At 39.2% G+C, this 13404-nt stretch overlaps 1 protein-coding gene across 1 annotated transcript in view; it reads left to right on the top strand.

Annotated features, from left to right (window-relative positions):
* Window positions 1–556: 556 nt before the first annotated feature.
* The window catches only part of TBX18 (T-box transcription factor 18), a 28152-nt gene continuing 15304 nt past the window's right edge, over window positions 557–13404 (top strand). Inside the window, exons 1-4 of the mRNA XM_077159267.1 lie at window positions 557–863; window positions 2050–2254; window positions 4426–4527; window positions 7659–7830. Coding sequence (XP_077015382.1) covers window positions 557–863; window positions 2050–2254; window positions 4426–4527; window positions 7659–7830 — 786 coding nt within the window. The remainder of the gene's footprint in view (window positions 864–2049; window positions 2255–4425; window positions 4528–7658; window positions 7831–13404) is intronic.

Raw genomic sequence — 13404 nt, 5'->3', positions numbered from 1 at the left:
TTCGCTACCTTGTAAGGAAGTGGGCGCGGGCTGCGCGGAGCCTGAGCCCTCTGATTGGCTGGCTATCTCTGTGATTGACAGGGCACAGAGCTCCGCCCCAGCCACTTTATTGACACTAATGAGCAAGTTCTTCCCACCACTCTCCTGCCTGGAAGTGCTGACAGATCAAGGCAACAAATTTCAATTACAATCCCTAATTTGTGTCCGCAGAGTGTTTTTTACCCCTGTAGTCCTCTCTGGCGCATCAGTCGAGGCAGATCTTGGAGCAGCAGGAGGAGGGGGTGGGAGCGAAGGAGTCCATCAGTGAGAGAGTGCGCGCGAGAGACTGAGGGAAGGAAGCTTGGCGGGCGCGTCGCTGGTTCCTCGGATCCCAACTCCAGCGAGAAAGAGGAAACGCCAAATTTGTTCTTGCCCGCAGCGGGGAAAGGGGAAGATCTCGGCCTGCGAGAAGCCCCGATAGTTTAAATCTTGTGGGGAAGGAGAGCGAGCGAGTGCGTGCGTGTGCCGGCGTGAGTTTATATGAGAGAGGGGCGCGTGGCGGGAGGGGGCGGCGGGGATGGCGGAGAAGCGGAGAGGCTCGCCGTGCAGCATGCTAAGCCTCAAGGCGCACGCCTTTTCCGTGGAGGCGCTGATCGGCGCCGAGAAGCAGCAACAGTTGCAGAAGAAGCGGCGAAAGCTGGGTGCGGAAGAGGGGGCCGGAGCCACGGACGACCGAGGCTGTAGCCGTAGCGACGGCGTTGGAGAAAAGGGCTCCTCGGAGGGAGACGAAGGCGCCGGACTCCTGCAGCCGGTTGGGGCGGCGTCGGAACCCTCCAGGAACTGCGCAGACCTGGAGAGGAGCTGCGGCTCCCGGGGACCCGCGGGTGAGTCCGTCCCTTCCCGCTTAACTTCTCCCCGGCGCGTCCCTGCCGGGGTCGGGCCAGCTCCGTGCAGTGGCAGAGAACCTGAACTTCGGCGAGTTGGTGTGTGCGTACGCTCCGTGTCCCTACGTCCCGGGGCAGCTTAACCACCATCGCTGCTGGCCGTTGGTGTCAGGGCACTAAGCTCGCTGAGACCTTAGCAGTTCTCTCTGCGCGCATCTCTGGTCACCTTCCAAACGGTAAAATACAGCGTCCAACCTCAATCGCAGGCTGCTGGTGTCCACTCGGCAACTCGCGTTCGCAGCCGCGGCTGTTTTCAGTTCCCGGCGGTGCAGACTTGTGGTTTCCTCAACGGCCTCCCTTGGGGTCCCAGCCAATGGGTGCTCTTTTTTCTCCCCTAACTTTTAAAAGCATGGGGGCGAGGGGTGGGGAGCAGCAGCATAGTTCCCCCGAAACCGGAATGAATGCCCTAAACCGCTTGAGCAAACCAGGAAGAGGGCGGTGTATTTGCCAACGTGGTTTCTCGGTGGGTAGCAGAACGCTTCTCTTGCTTTCCCCTCTTGACTCTGGCTTTACAAGGCCGACGGCAGCCACCCAGCTGCTTTTTGCGCTCTTCTGGCTGCTTCGCTACTTCGCTGCTTGCCTGGAAACGCAGGGCTACCCAAGAGTTTGGCCCGAGCCGGGTCTGAAGAGCGTCCTAGAAGATGCCTCCGGCCGGGCTGGTGAAGCAAAGGGAAAGAAGAAGCCCAGGCGCTTTGGGCTGCGGGCCGGGTCACCAGACATTTGGCTCTGTGCGCTTCGGAGCATAGGTTGTGTTGGGGCCATCGCTGGTGCCTCTGAACTCGGGAAATCGTCTCAGACTCCACCGGGCACGCGTCCTAGACCCCGGTAGCGCCATGAAACTTCTTTTGAGGCCTTGGCCGCGAGAAGGCCAGGAGAGTGGGGTGGACGTGGCCCGCAAATCTCTCCCCTTTTCGGGACTGAGGAGCCAGGCAGGCCTCACTCCAGCGTGGAGCTTCTCTTTAGCGGGCATTCTGCTTATGGATGGGTCAGTTAGATGGACCCGATGGCAAAAGCGTTTCCTTTTGTCCTGGTCCTTTCCCTCTCCTCAGTCGCCTGCGGGGGTCGGTCTCTACCGCCCGCTTCCCCCGTCGACTGGTTCTCCCTCTCTCTGCCCTTTGCTGCTCAGGCGGCTGTGAAGACGGCTTCCTGCAGAGCGCTTCCCCGCTGGCGTCCCCGCGAGGATCCCCGAAGGGATCCCCGGCGCCAGCCCTGGTGCAGCCCGGGACCCCGCTGCCCTCGCCGCAGGCTCCACGGGTGGATCTACAGGGAGCCGAGCTCTGGAAGCGTTTCCACGAGATTGGCACGGAGATGATCATCACCAAGGCGGGCAGGTAAAGGGCCAGTCGGCACGAATGCCCCACGTTCCCAGGCCTTGGCCTCACCCCAGCCCTCGGTAGGTTAGGAAGGAGAAGGGCCTGCAGCGCCATGCGCACTCTGGTTAACATTTACGGACAGACATGCATAGGCCCCGAGTAGTGGTCCACTTTTGAGGCGAATTTCTCTATCAAGTGCAATCCGTGAAGGACCCAGCACCGCCGCGCTCTTGTTCGATTCTGGGGTTCCCTGTCGCTGCCGGTGCTGTAACCGCCAGGGTTGATATTCTGCATGCAAGGTAGCCATAGTTTTGAGGTCATATTTAAGTCTATCTTGGCATTTATTTAATAGGCTGTGGCTATCATTCCTGGAACGAGGGAACAAATTCGCGTCTCCTTTTCTTTAATTTTTCAAATGCGGTTTACTCTATAGCCAAACTTAAAAATTGTTTCTATAGATTTGAGACTTCCAAGTTGTCTTTTTATCAAAAGAATTTCTGGCAATATGAGGACGTGATACGTTGTGCTATTTCCATATTTGACGAGGATGAAAAGTCATTGAAACCACTGCTAATACATATTCAATCACATATAGCTGTAAAAATGTCCACCCTGATTTTTAAAAATCATTCTGTTTGTAGATCCAGGTATGTGGTTAATTTTATTCTAAATGAAATCTTACACATTAGCTTAAATTTGATGAGGAAAATTAAAAGTTTTTGTAGCTGTATCAGGTTTTTGAAGTGTAAAATTCCCACATACATTAGTTCATAAAATGAGTGGATTTGGTGGCTAGATCATATAAATGTGAAGAAGGCACAGAAATATTTGCATTTTAAAGTTTTCAGTTTATTTAGTGCAATGAAACCTATGCAGAATAAGCTTCCTTGAAAGGAACATGAAAAAAAAATACATACAACTCTTTCAGGGAGTACACATGGTAAAAACCTGGATAATATAAAAGTACCAAAACTTATTAGAAATTACAAAAACATATTTTATTGAATCCATGTGCTACCCTCTACATTTTCACAGAGCTTTTATTAATGAGCCAAAGTCAGTCTTCAACAACACAAAGCAACAGTTGTGTTATAAAGGATGTAGTTAAAGACCTTTACTCTTTATCTTACAGGTGCACTGAAATAACACTAAAACAACTAGCATATTAAACTGTTCTCATGCCTAGTTAGAAATAATGGACTTTCTTTTCTCGGGAAGTGGTCTTTAATGACATTATTGCTAGAGAATAAAAATCTGGTAAATAAGAGTACTAAAATTTGTGTTATAAGGTTAAATTAGCAACAATTAGATTAACTGGAAAGGGTCCGAGACATAAATCATTAGATGAAAGTTAAAAGAAGAAAAAAGAGAAACTCCTGTTTTGTTTTTTAGCTCACAGCCAGTAATTTGCTGCTGTAGTCATTGCTACTGTGCCTTTTGTAAAGGATGGGTGCATTCACTTTGGTATCTCCTTTGACATGTATCTCTGCGAAGCCAGGTGAAATGTATATTTTCATTTGTTTTAGTTAGCAAAGTTTTAAGTGTGGTTGAACAGAGATTTTCAGGATAGGGTGGGGGAAGGAATGATTTGGTAAATATACATTATATTTAGTTTCTGCTTTCAATAAAGAAATTTTACTATCCCTTTCAAATTTAGAGCAACTTTTGCACTTCACCTTTACCATGCTGCAGACAGGAAGTCCTGTCTCAATAAAGAACATATTGTTTGGTTATAGTATGGCACATTGGCTCCTTGTGGTTTTTTACAACCCTTTAACAATTTCACATTATAATATATTTTATCACTTTCAGAAATTCCATTTTTTTATTTCTACCATTTGGTACATTTTATTATTTGAATTATTGAAGTAAATGTGCCCATTGATTAAAGAATAAAGTGCTTCTTTAGTGCCATTAATCCTCCAGTGTACTTCTCTTGCTTTACACTACACTGACATTTCAGTAAACATGGCATGCTTGCACAAAGTGCAAAAAAATGTATTTAAAACCCTCAATTTTTATATGTCCTATGTTCTGATTCTTGAATTATATTACCCAAGTGTATTGTAGACATTTGTCCATATGAAAAATAGAAGTTAGAAAGGTTTCTTTGCTTATTCATTCTCCATGTTTAATCACAAACAAAAACAAACCTTAAACCCTCTTCTCCCCTTCTCCCTTATATGTAGACGCATGTTTCCAGCAATGAGAGTGAAGATCTCAGGATTAGATCCCCACCAGCAGTATTACATTGCCATGGATATTGTGCCAGTGGACAACAAAAGATACAGGTACAGTGACTGAGTATAGTAGGATAAGTAATGCAAGGGCTTTGCAGGCTAGTGCCTATTTGTTCTGTGAGGACTGATGTTTGTTTCCAGCAGCCTGTAGAATTTCCAGATCTCTAATCTAACCACTCATGAGTTCCAGGGACCCTAGCCTAGCCGGTACCTTATCTTGCAGCAAATGTGGAAATATAATTTTTGTTTTGCTTTTAATAGACCCAGAAATTTCTTCCAAGTTGCGTAGGAGCCACTGCTATTGTAATTTGGTATTGTAAACTAAATGTATATTTTATATTGATTTACATTTCTATTAGAATTTTAAGAGGAAATATTAAGTCATTTGTAGATATACATAATATGACACTAAATGTTTCCTTGTCTTCATGATTTTTTTGCTCTTCAAATAAATGTACTTAATTGTCAATTTTAAGATTATAAAATATGGGCTTTTTTCCTTTCTGCAATTTGAGAAAATTATTTCTGATAATTAAGAAAAGTAAAATTTCATAATTAAGTAGGATATTAAGATAGCTTTAAAATGGTAATAAATTATCTTGCTGTTACTTTTTGGTTGGTAATTAAGACACATTTTTAAACATCTTATATTATTTGGATTTTGAAATAAAGTTTTTTATCTAGACATCAAGTAAGTTTGAAAAGGTGCACATTCTTCAGTTTCAATCCACCCTTCACTCTTTTTTCTTCTGCAAAAAATTGAATCAGCAATTTACAATGACATGCTTTTTATTTTTCTGAAGGTTTAAAATGCCAACAGTTTTAAAAGAACGTTTGGAGTGTTTGGAAGGTCAGGAGATACAGTTTTAAGTTTTGGTCTTTGTTTCAGTTTTTTTTTTGTAAACAGCTAGAGTGATTAAAAGACTAGTATTGTTTTTAGTAAATTTTAAACGAAATTTTTAAATTTTTGTTTTTTTGCCACTTTCAAAAATTTAGGTCATTGCCTTCTTGAAATAGATTTATGGTGTTAACAGCACACTGGTTTTAATTGGCACATGAAAGTATGGGATACTACAAAAATAGGCAATAGAAAAGACAGTTTTATTATTTGTGTTTTGCGTGTAAATTACATTGTTTACTTATTTTAATTAAATATATCATTAGGAAGTTTTGCTAAAATTATCTGACTGCAAAACAGAAGCTAAAAGGTATCAAAGTCCTTTCTTTAAATATGGTTGCTTTAAAAATCCGTATTTTAAGTTGGGTTTTATACTGAGGAAGATAATATAATTCTTAATGAGTTTAGAAATTATTCCTTTCTTTTCTAAATTAGTCTCATTTCTTTTTCCAGATCTTTTCCATATACTATGAGTGGTTTTATTTTATTTAACTGACTTATTTATTTTTACTAAAGGAAGGAACTTTATTAAAATGTGAAATTTTAAAAGATCAAATTGTAAAACTTAAATTTGCTTTCGCTTATAATTTCTCAAGAAGAAATTTGTTTTAGAATTTGTATCTAGAATACTTTACAAAGAATGTGTAACATAGCATTTATTCTCTCAGCGAGTATGACTATTTGGACTATTCAATATACCTGCCTTTTAAGGTTTTGATAGAGCATATAACTCTATATTTTGATAATGGGCAAATTCATGTAAATACTATAATTTTTTTTCTTCTATTTCTAAGATTTTCATTTTATTTTCCACTTTTTCCAGCAGTTTAGAAAAAGGTTTTTTTGTTGTTGTTGTTTTATTCTCCAATGTAAAGAATGGTATTTGGTCAAGTTAAAAATGACTGCCATTTATGAGAATGCTAAATTAATAAACACAAAAGCCCACACTTGGGAATTTATTTATTGAAATTGCACCATAACAATTAGAGGAAGGTTTTTGAAAAATTATTCTTCTTAATTTTGCAATGATGTCTTTTTCATCAAGGAAAGAAAATATAACAAATGAAAGGTGTATGGAGAATTCAAAAAAGAATTTGCCCATGCTTGACATAAAGGGCCTCGTTAGAGATGTTATAATAATATTTCATGCAATTTTAAAAAGAAATTGATATGTTACACAGGTAGAATTTTCTGAGACCATCTTAAAATTGTTGCTTTAAATCGTATGCCATAATTTAAAACACATGTAAAAGAAAATCACGTAAGCATATAATCCATTTTATACCCATTTGTAAGTGATTCAACAAAATATATTAGTCACTAGTCTTTAATTAATGTATTTTAAATTAAGTAATAAGTGATAATCTGAATATAGGATTACTTATTATGATTTTATTCATTACTTGAAACATTATTGTTTAAATGCATTATTTTTACCTCATCAACACATTTGAAGTAAACAGACTGGTATCTTCTGCCTGTGAATTGGAAAAATAGTATTAATTAAATATGCCATTGTTTTCAAAGTTTGGTTTATATTTCATTTAGTGGTATTTTGAAGCTTTGAATTTTCTTTATGGGTTAAGAAAGAGAAATAAAGCCCTACCTTTTATGATAAAGTTTTAAAATTAAACTGAATAATTTGTCCTTGGCTTATAGCATTGTACCATTAGAAAAAATAATTCTAAATGATAATAGGTAAAACATTTTTTCCCTGTGAAGAAAACATTATTGGAACTTCTGACAAGTTCCCCTTGCCTCCATTGCCTATTCTCCTGTCAGCCTATATATAAATCTAAAGTGATCTCATAGGAATTGGGACATCCTAAGATACTATGATTTCAACAGTTTCTGAGATCTGCTTAAGTTGAACTTGATGCTGGACAACTTAATATTCTCTTCAGATCAACTGGATGTCCAAATGAAAAAAAGGGAAAATATTAGAATATCAGTCAGAATGACTAACGTGAATAAGTGTGAGTCATAAGAAATTAAAGACTTGCATTTATGATGTTGATAATGTGCACATTATTCACTAAACCACTTAACTTACAGCTTAGTCTGAGTTGTCAGTAGGCCACCCCTGCTTCAGTGAATTTCTGAAAAGCGCTTGAAGTTTTATTTCTTACATAAGGAAATAAAACTCATTTCCTCATTAAGTATAAAGAGGAAATTAATTTTGGACTTAAAAAAAAAATGGGATGCCTGTTTTGTCTGATTCTGCTAAGATGAAGATTCCAGGGACCTTGTAGTCCATATCCTGAGCTTTGTTACTGCCTTCTAGGTATGTTTACCACAGCTCTAAATGGATGGTGGCGGGTAACGCAGACTCCCCTGTGCCACCCCGGGTGTACATTCATCCAGATTCACCTGCTTCAGGAGAAACATGGATGCGACAAGTCATCAGCTTTGACAAGCTGAAGCTCACCAATAACGAACTGGACGACCAAGGCCACGTGAGTAGACGACTCAGTATGTACCACCAGTGGATGGCACAGCCCTATCAATACTGTGGGTGATTGAAGGAGACGAGCTCCTCTAACATCATAATATCTTTTTCCTGGCTGATCAGCCTATGCATAATCTGTCCAAAATCAAATGTATGCTTGCATCGAGCCGGTCTGCGGCAGTAATAACCTATGAAACATTTTATAGGCTAAAACTAGATACTGCCTTTGTATGGGAATGAAAGAACCTCAGGCAAAGATGTTTTTCAGCCAAAACCTTTGTTTGAAAACCCATGAGGTGCTAATTATTATACTCCAAATATGAATACTTGGGAGTTGGGTTAGCAGAGACAATGATGTATTGTGTCCTGCCCACATCCAGCTCTTTTTCCCGTCTGAAACTCATTGGCCCAGACGTATGCTGTTTGTGAGTTCTGTTTGCAAGCTTCTGATTGTTTTTGTAATGACATCTAATGTGTCAAAATATGTTTAGCAATAATCCCTTTTATTCTTAAAACTGCAGAAATATGATATGTAAGTCAGTGTTCAGCCATTCCAATAATATAGTTATTTTAACACCTTATTAATTTTTATGAGGTATTGTTCCTAGGCAATATTTCTACATTATTATTTAAAAAACAAGTAACGATGGATGCATGCTGATTTCCATTCAGAGCTAGCATTTCTGTTAGGTTTTGTATTTTGAGAAGATTTAAATTGAGGCAAGATTGAAATGCCTTTTGAAGAAAGCAGCATCCACAAAAGGAATACGAATTAATTCATTTCTCAGAGATGACATAAGATAACATATTTACAAGCACATCTTTTAAAATAAAAATGCAAACTGTCATAAACTAGTAATATAATGATGACAGGATATGATTTGCAAGTTGCTAGATAGTATCTTAAGCAGTTGACCTTAATGAAAACATTCAAATACAAATTACATGCAGTAACTAGTGGAATCTCACATTACCAGCACTTTTGTTTATTGTTTGTTGCCTTTTATGATTTAAAACAGAATCAGAAAAATAACAGCAGATTTCTTTTCTGAATTCAACTTCATGCCTTCTATTTTAATGTATTACTTCATCTCCCTTCTTTTTCATCTTTATTTAAATTGTCAAGTTGTACCAATTGTTTTTCCCTTGGCTTTAGCAGAAGAAGAATGGTTTTTCTGCAGCCTGGCGAGAGCTGACTATGAAAGTGTTATCAGCATATCCACATATCCATTAAGGGTTGTTTTAGTTTCTTGTATAGGAAGTTTAGACTGATGTCATTTAGGATTACTTGTTTTCAAAACCTTAATAACACTATGCTTTTCTGAGTTCCATAGTTTAAGACATATCTTTTTGAAGGGATAATTGGGTTTAAAAACTATACGCTGTCATATGTAAGGTACAAACGGTCTTTTTAATAATTTATATCAATGCAATCATTTTAGAATTCTCATTTTTTTCAGATTAAATGACTGGATCTATATCCAATATTATATTCTAATATCTAATATATGATATCTATAATAAGAATAGATTTAGATCTCATAATTTATCTGTCTATGTGATGTTTAAAATTTTGTGATTTTGTGTGGGCAACGGTGGCTCAGTGACAGAGCTCTCTCCTGCCATGCTGGAGACCCGGGTTTGGTTCCCACTTCCTGCCCATGTAAAAAAGTAAATAAGTAAAATAAAATAAAATTTGCAATTTTACTAGACCTTATTTAAAACAACAATTTGTTTAAAACACAAAAGACTAGATTACAAACTGAAATTATATTTCTTAAAACTTAACTGATGATCATATTTCACTACCAGTAGAACAAAGCAGAAAATGGGAAAAATCTAGAGAAGTGTGTTGTCTATGGGTGAAAATTTTCATTGAGGTTGTGGAAGGATGGAATACTTTAATAAAGGGAACTAAGTTTGAGAGTGGAGAGGAAGAGATAAAAACGTATTTCTGAGATTAGCTGATATGAGAGCAGAAAGTAGGGAGGAAAAGCTATTCTGTCTTCTTTTTTGTTTTTTTGGCATGGGCTGGCTCTGGGAATTGAACCTAGGTATCTGGCATGGCAGGTGAGAACTCTGCCACTAAGCCACTGTGACCCATCCAAGTATTCCTATTAGTTTAAAGGACATTTTTAAAGACGTGAAATACACTAAAAGATACAACACTGTGGTCTCTGTGTTTGATGAGCTAGCAGCCTCAATGGGGAGAGAACACATGCACAGAGATGATCACCTTGCCAGGTCTCAGAAAGTACAGATGCCACTTTATCCCAGCCAGCGGAGGCTTTGAGAAGAAGGAGTCTGCTCAATTTGATGCCCCAAAATGAGGCCAGATTCTGATTCTACCATCAGTTGCGACTCAGTGTCTGAGAAGACAGTAGTACCTTTCTGGTGGAACTTCCTAATTCAGCAGCACTCTTCTTCATGCATAGACCTCACAGAGACTCACCTTCTGCCCTCATATGGTTAAGCTGTCTCTCCCCACCTCCAATTCCAAAAGAAGTAACACTAATCTCTAATAAAGCTGCAACTTAAAATGAGAGGTATTTTTCTGATTTGCTTTCTAAATTGCTTTCCTACTTTTTTTGTTCTCTCAGTTCCCAGATTTACTTTGCTAACGATGTACGAGTGTTCAATGCAGAGACTTGAAAACTCCATGTAGATCTGGGACTTTTATGAACACGAAGTAATTTCAGGAATCAAATCGTCACAGGTCTGTGACTGGACCTAGCATTGCTTCTCATCCTAACCAAGAGACCTGAGATTACATGCCTCTTTTTTTCTTTGAAGTGGCTTTTCAGCCTTTAAAATAGTACCAGGAATAATTTAGAGAGGAATACTGGTGAAAATCCAGAGTGGAAATGTCCCACCACCCATAGCCAGCTTTATGCCTAATTGCTGTGAATGTTATTACAAACCAAGACTGGTGCTTGGGCTACCCATGTGCAAACCTGCTTACTTCTATGGTTATCATGCTTGAAAGAATATTTCCTTTTCATAATGTCCATATTGATAAATCTAAAAATAAATTTGTTTCCCTATTCACCTGGAATTTGCTATCTGGAGGGAAACATTTAGATGAGGATTTCTCTGAAGAATCAGAGGCCATTTAACAGATCGTGGTGCACTTTAAACCTTCAACCTCAGCAGGACTCTTGCCTACTGCTTTGGAAAGATATATGACCAGGCAGCCATAGCCGGAGGAGCTGTGGTAGGGCCTGCATTCCCAGCTGTTAAGGATTTGATTTTACAGAGCCACCCTAGTTCTAGTCCTCACCCTCTTCCCATTTCTCTTCTTGTGACTCGGTGGGGAAGAAAGATGTTACATGGGAAGTTGCCAAGATCTCCCTGCTGAAATGAATTTATATTTAGCTTAGAGGCACAACACATCAGTGTTCACGGGCAAAACTTACTCTCTTGAAGGCTTGATTTTCTCGTGGGTTAAATTGTAATCAGAGAAATTTTGAGTGAATCAAATGAACTGATGAACCTTAAAGCGTGTATCCATAAAGAGTGCTTTATATATGGCATCACGCATGAGAAAAAGTAAGACTACCTTGCTATGGAAGCTGTTAGCCAGGGCTCTGGCTGATCCGTACTATATAGAGTAAATATCATGTCTAGTCTCACCCAACTGCAGGGAGTTAGGTATTCTTTGTTTGTTTTTGTTTTTGTTCTCACTGCCTCCTTGGTCCTTTGCTTGACTTTTTGCAGCACTGGCATTTAGGCCATCGTGAGAATTTCTCAATTCAGCAGGTAGTGTTTCACTATTGAGCCACTCCATGAGGCTGAACACAGTTGGCCTATCTATCAAACCAAAGACACTTTAGACTCATCAGAACAGAAATAAGTAATCTGGTGCTTCTTCTGACTCAAATTTAGTGTCATTAAAGTATCAACTTGCATATGGAAGGCACTCTGTATTTAAGGACATTGGTCATGTGACTGTTATGAGGTAATAAAAAAAATCTTCTGTTTAAACAGCATAAAACATTCAGATAAAATTATCTGTATTTGGGCAGCGAGCAGTAGCATTGTGGTCACCTTGTTTGTAAGGTTAGTTGTTCTCCGGGTTCTACTTGTTCTATTAAATAAGCAAAACATTATTGATAACTTACCATAAATAAATCTGGTAGCTCATTAGAAGGCATTACCACTGCCTTTAAAGAACTGAGGCTTATTTAACATTCTCCCCAAATTCCAAGGGATTCACTAAAATTCCTTTAGATAACACTGAGAATATTTTACTTGAACACTCTTCAGATTACTATTGGCAATTGTCCTTTAACATGCAAACATAGGCATATGTCAACCATGTCTGCATAAAACCTCAACATACCCCACCTTGAATGATTTCTGAAATGAGGTAAGGATAAAAACAAATGAATAAAATTCAAATGTATATAATAAATGGGGAAATCTGCTTGGGAGAACCAAGATTTCATAAAACCAGATCTTACTTTTCATTGACTAGTAAACAGAAACCCAAATAAGCTTTTCTCTCCTTCCTTTTTAATCGGTTCCTTCCAATCTTGTAGAATTAGCCACACACTTTTTTGTTTTGTTTTTGTTTAAGGTAAGCAGCTTTTCCCTAAGTTTTGTTCTGCTCTGAGGTTTGTTTCTAAAAGGTATGTTAAATATCCCTGGGATTCTATAAATTACTTTATTTTGCTCAGTTTTACTTCCTTACCACTAGCATTTTACTTCTCAGCTGGGAAAAGGGAAAGAATAAATATCATAACCTCTCTTCTTCTCCCTAAAGACATCAAGGGTTTATCAGTTTTCTAAAGAGAGAGATTAGTTAGGAAATGAAGAAAGAGGGGGAAAATAGAGTTAACATTAACAGTTGTTACTATGTAATTGTTCATTTGATGTTTCATTTTAGGGTATGATGAGTATGTTAGGGTAAAAACATCATGATTAGTGATTTGAGGGAAAAGGACCAGGACAATTATATCACAGTCAGATGGTGTTTGAAACGTCAGTTGGGGCTTAGTGACCTATCCCCACGAGTTGGGAACCATCTCTTTGTTTTATGCATGGGGACTGGCACAGTGGTGCTGTTGCCCACACAGCATAAATTCAGTAAGTAAACACGCCTAACTAGAATGAGGAGCCCTAATAGGGGACCTGCTTTCAGCGCTGGCCCTGAGGATTCACAACTCTCTTGCCTTCTTTTTATCTAAATTGGGAGTGTTAATATGTCAGTTGTTTTCAGTCTTTAAAATGTCAAATATGAAGCAGGAAAAAGGAGCTGCTCTAGTTGGAGGTCAGGGCACAGACCCCAGTCTCTCCCATCACGTTTCCTTCCGCAACATGGCTCTGAAAAAAAAAACCTACCAAGTCCAAATATTCCCCCAAAGCCCTTTCAACCCTGCTGAGAAATGGGGCTTCCAAGGAACTTAGATTTGTATCTTTTAAATGTGGATTAGTGGACATATCACTCATATAATATACTGAGGAAAAGAAAATAAAAAACATTCCATATCCAGCAAAAATCTGTCTAGGATATGCTGATCATTAGAATCATTAGAATTAATTCTTGCTTCCTGAGTTTTTCAAAGGTATTGAACTGACT

This window comes from Tamandua tetradactyla, chromosome 5, assembly GCF_023851605.1.
Source record: "Tamandua tetradactyla isolate mTamTet1 chromosome 5, mTamTet1.pri, whole genome shotgun sequence".
Lineage (NCBI taxonomy): Eukaryota > Metazoa > Chordata > Mammalia > Pilosa > Myrmecophagidae > Tamandua > Tamandua tetradactyla.
Note: the sequence above shows the minus strand (reverse complement) of the source record. Positions and strands in the feature narration are given on the sequence as shown.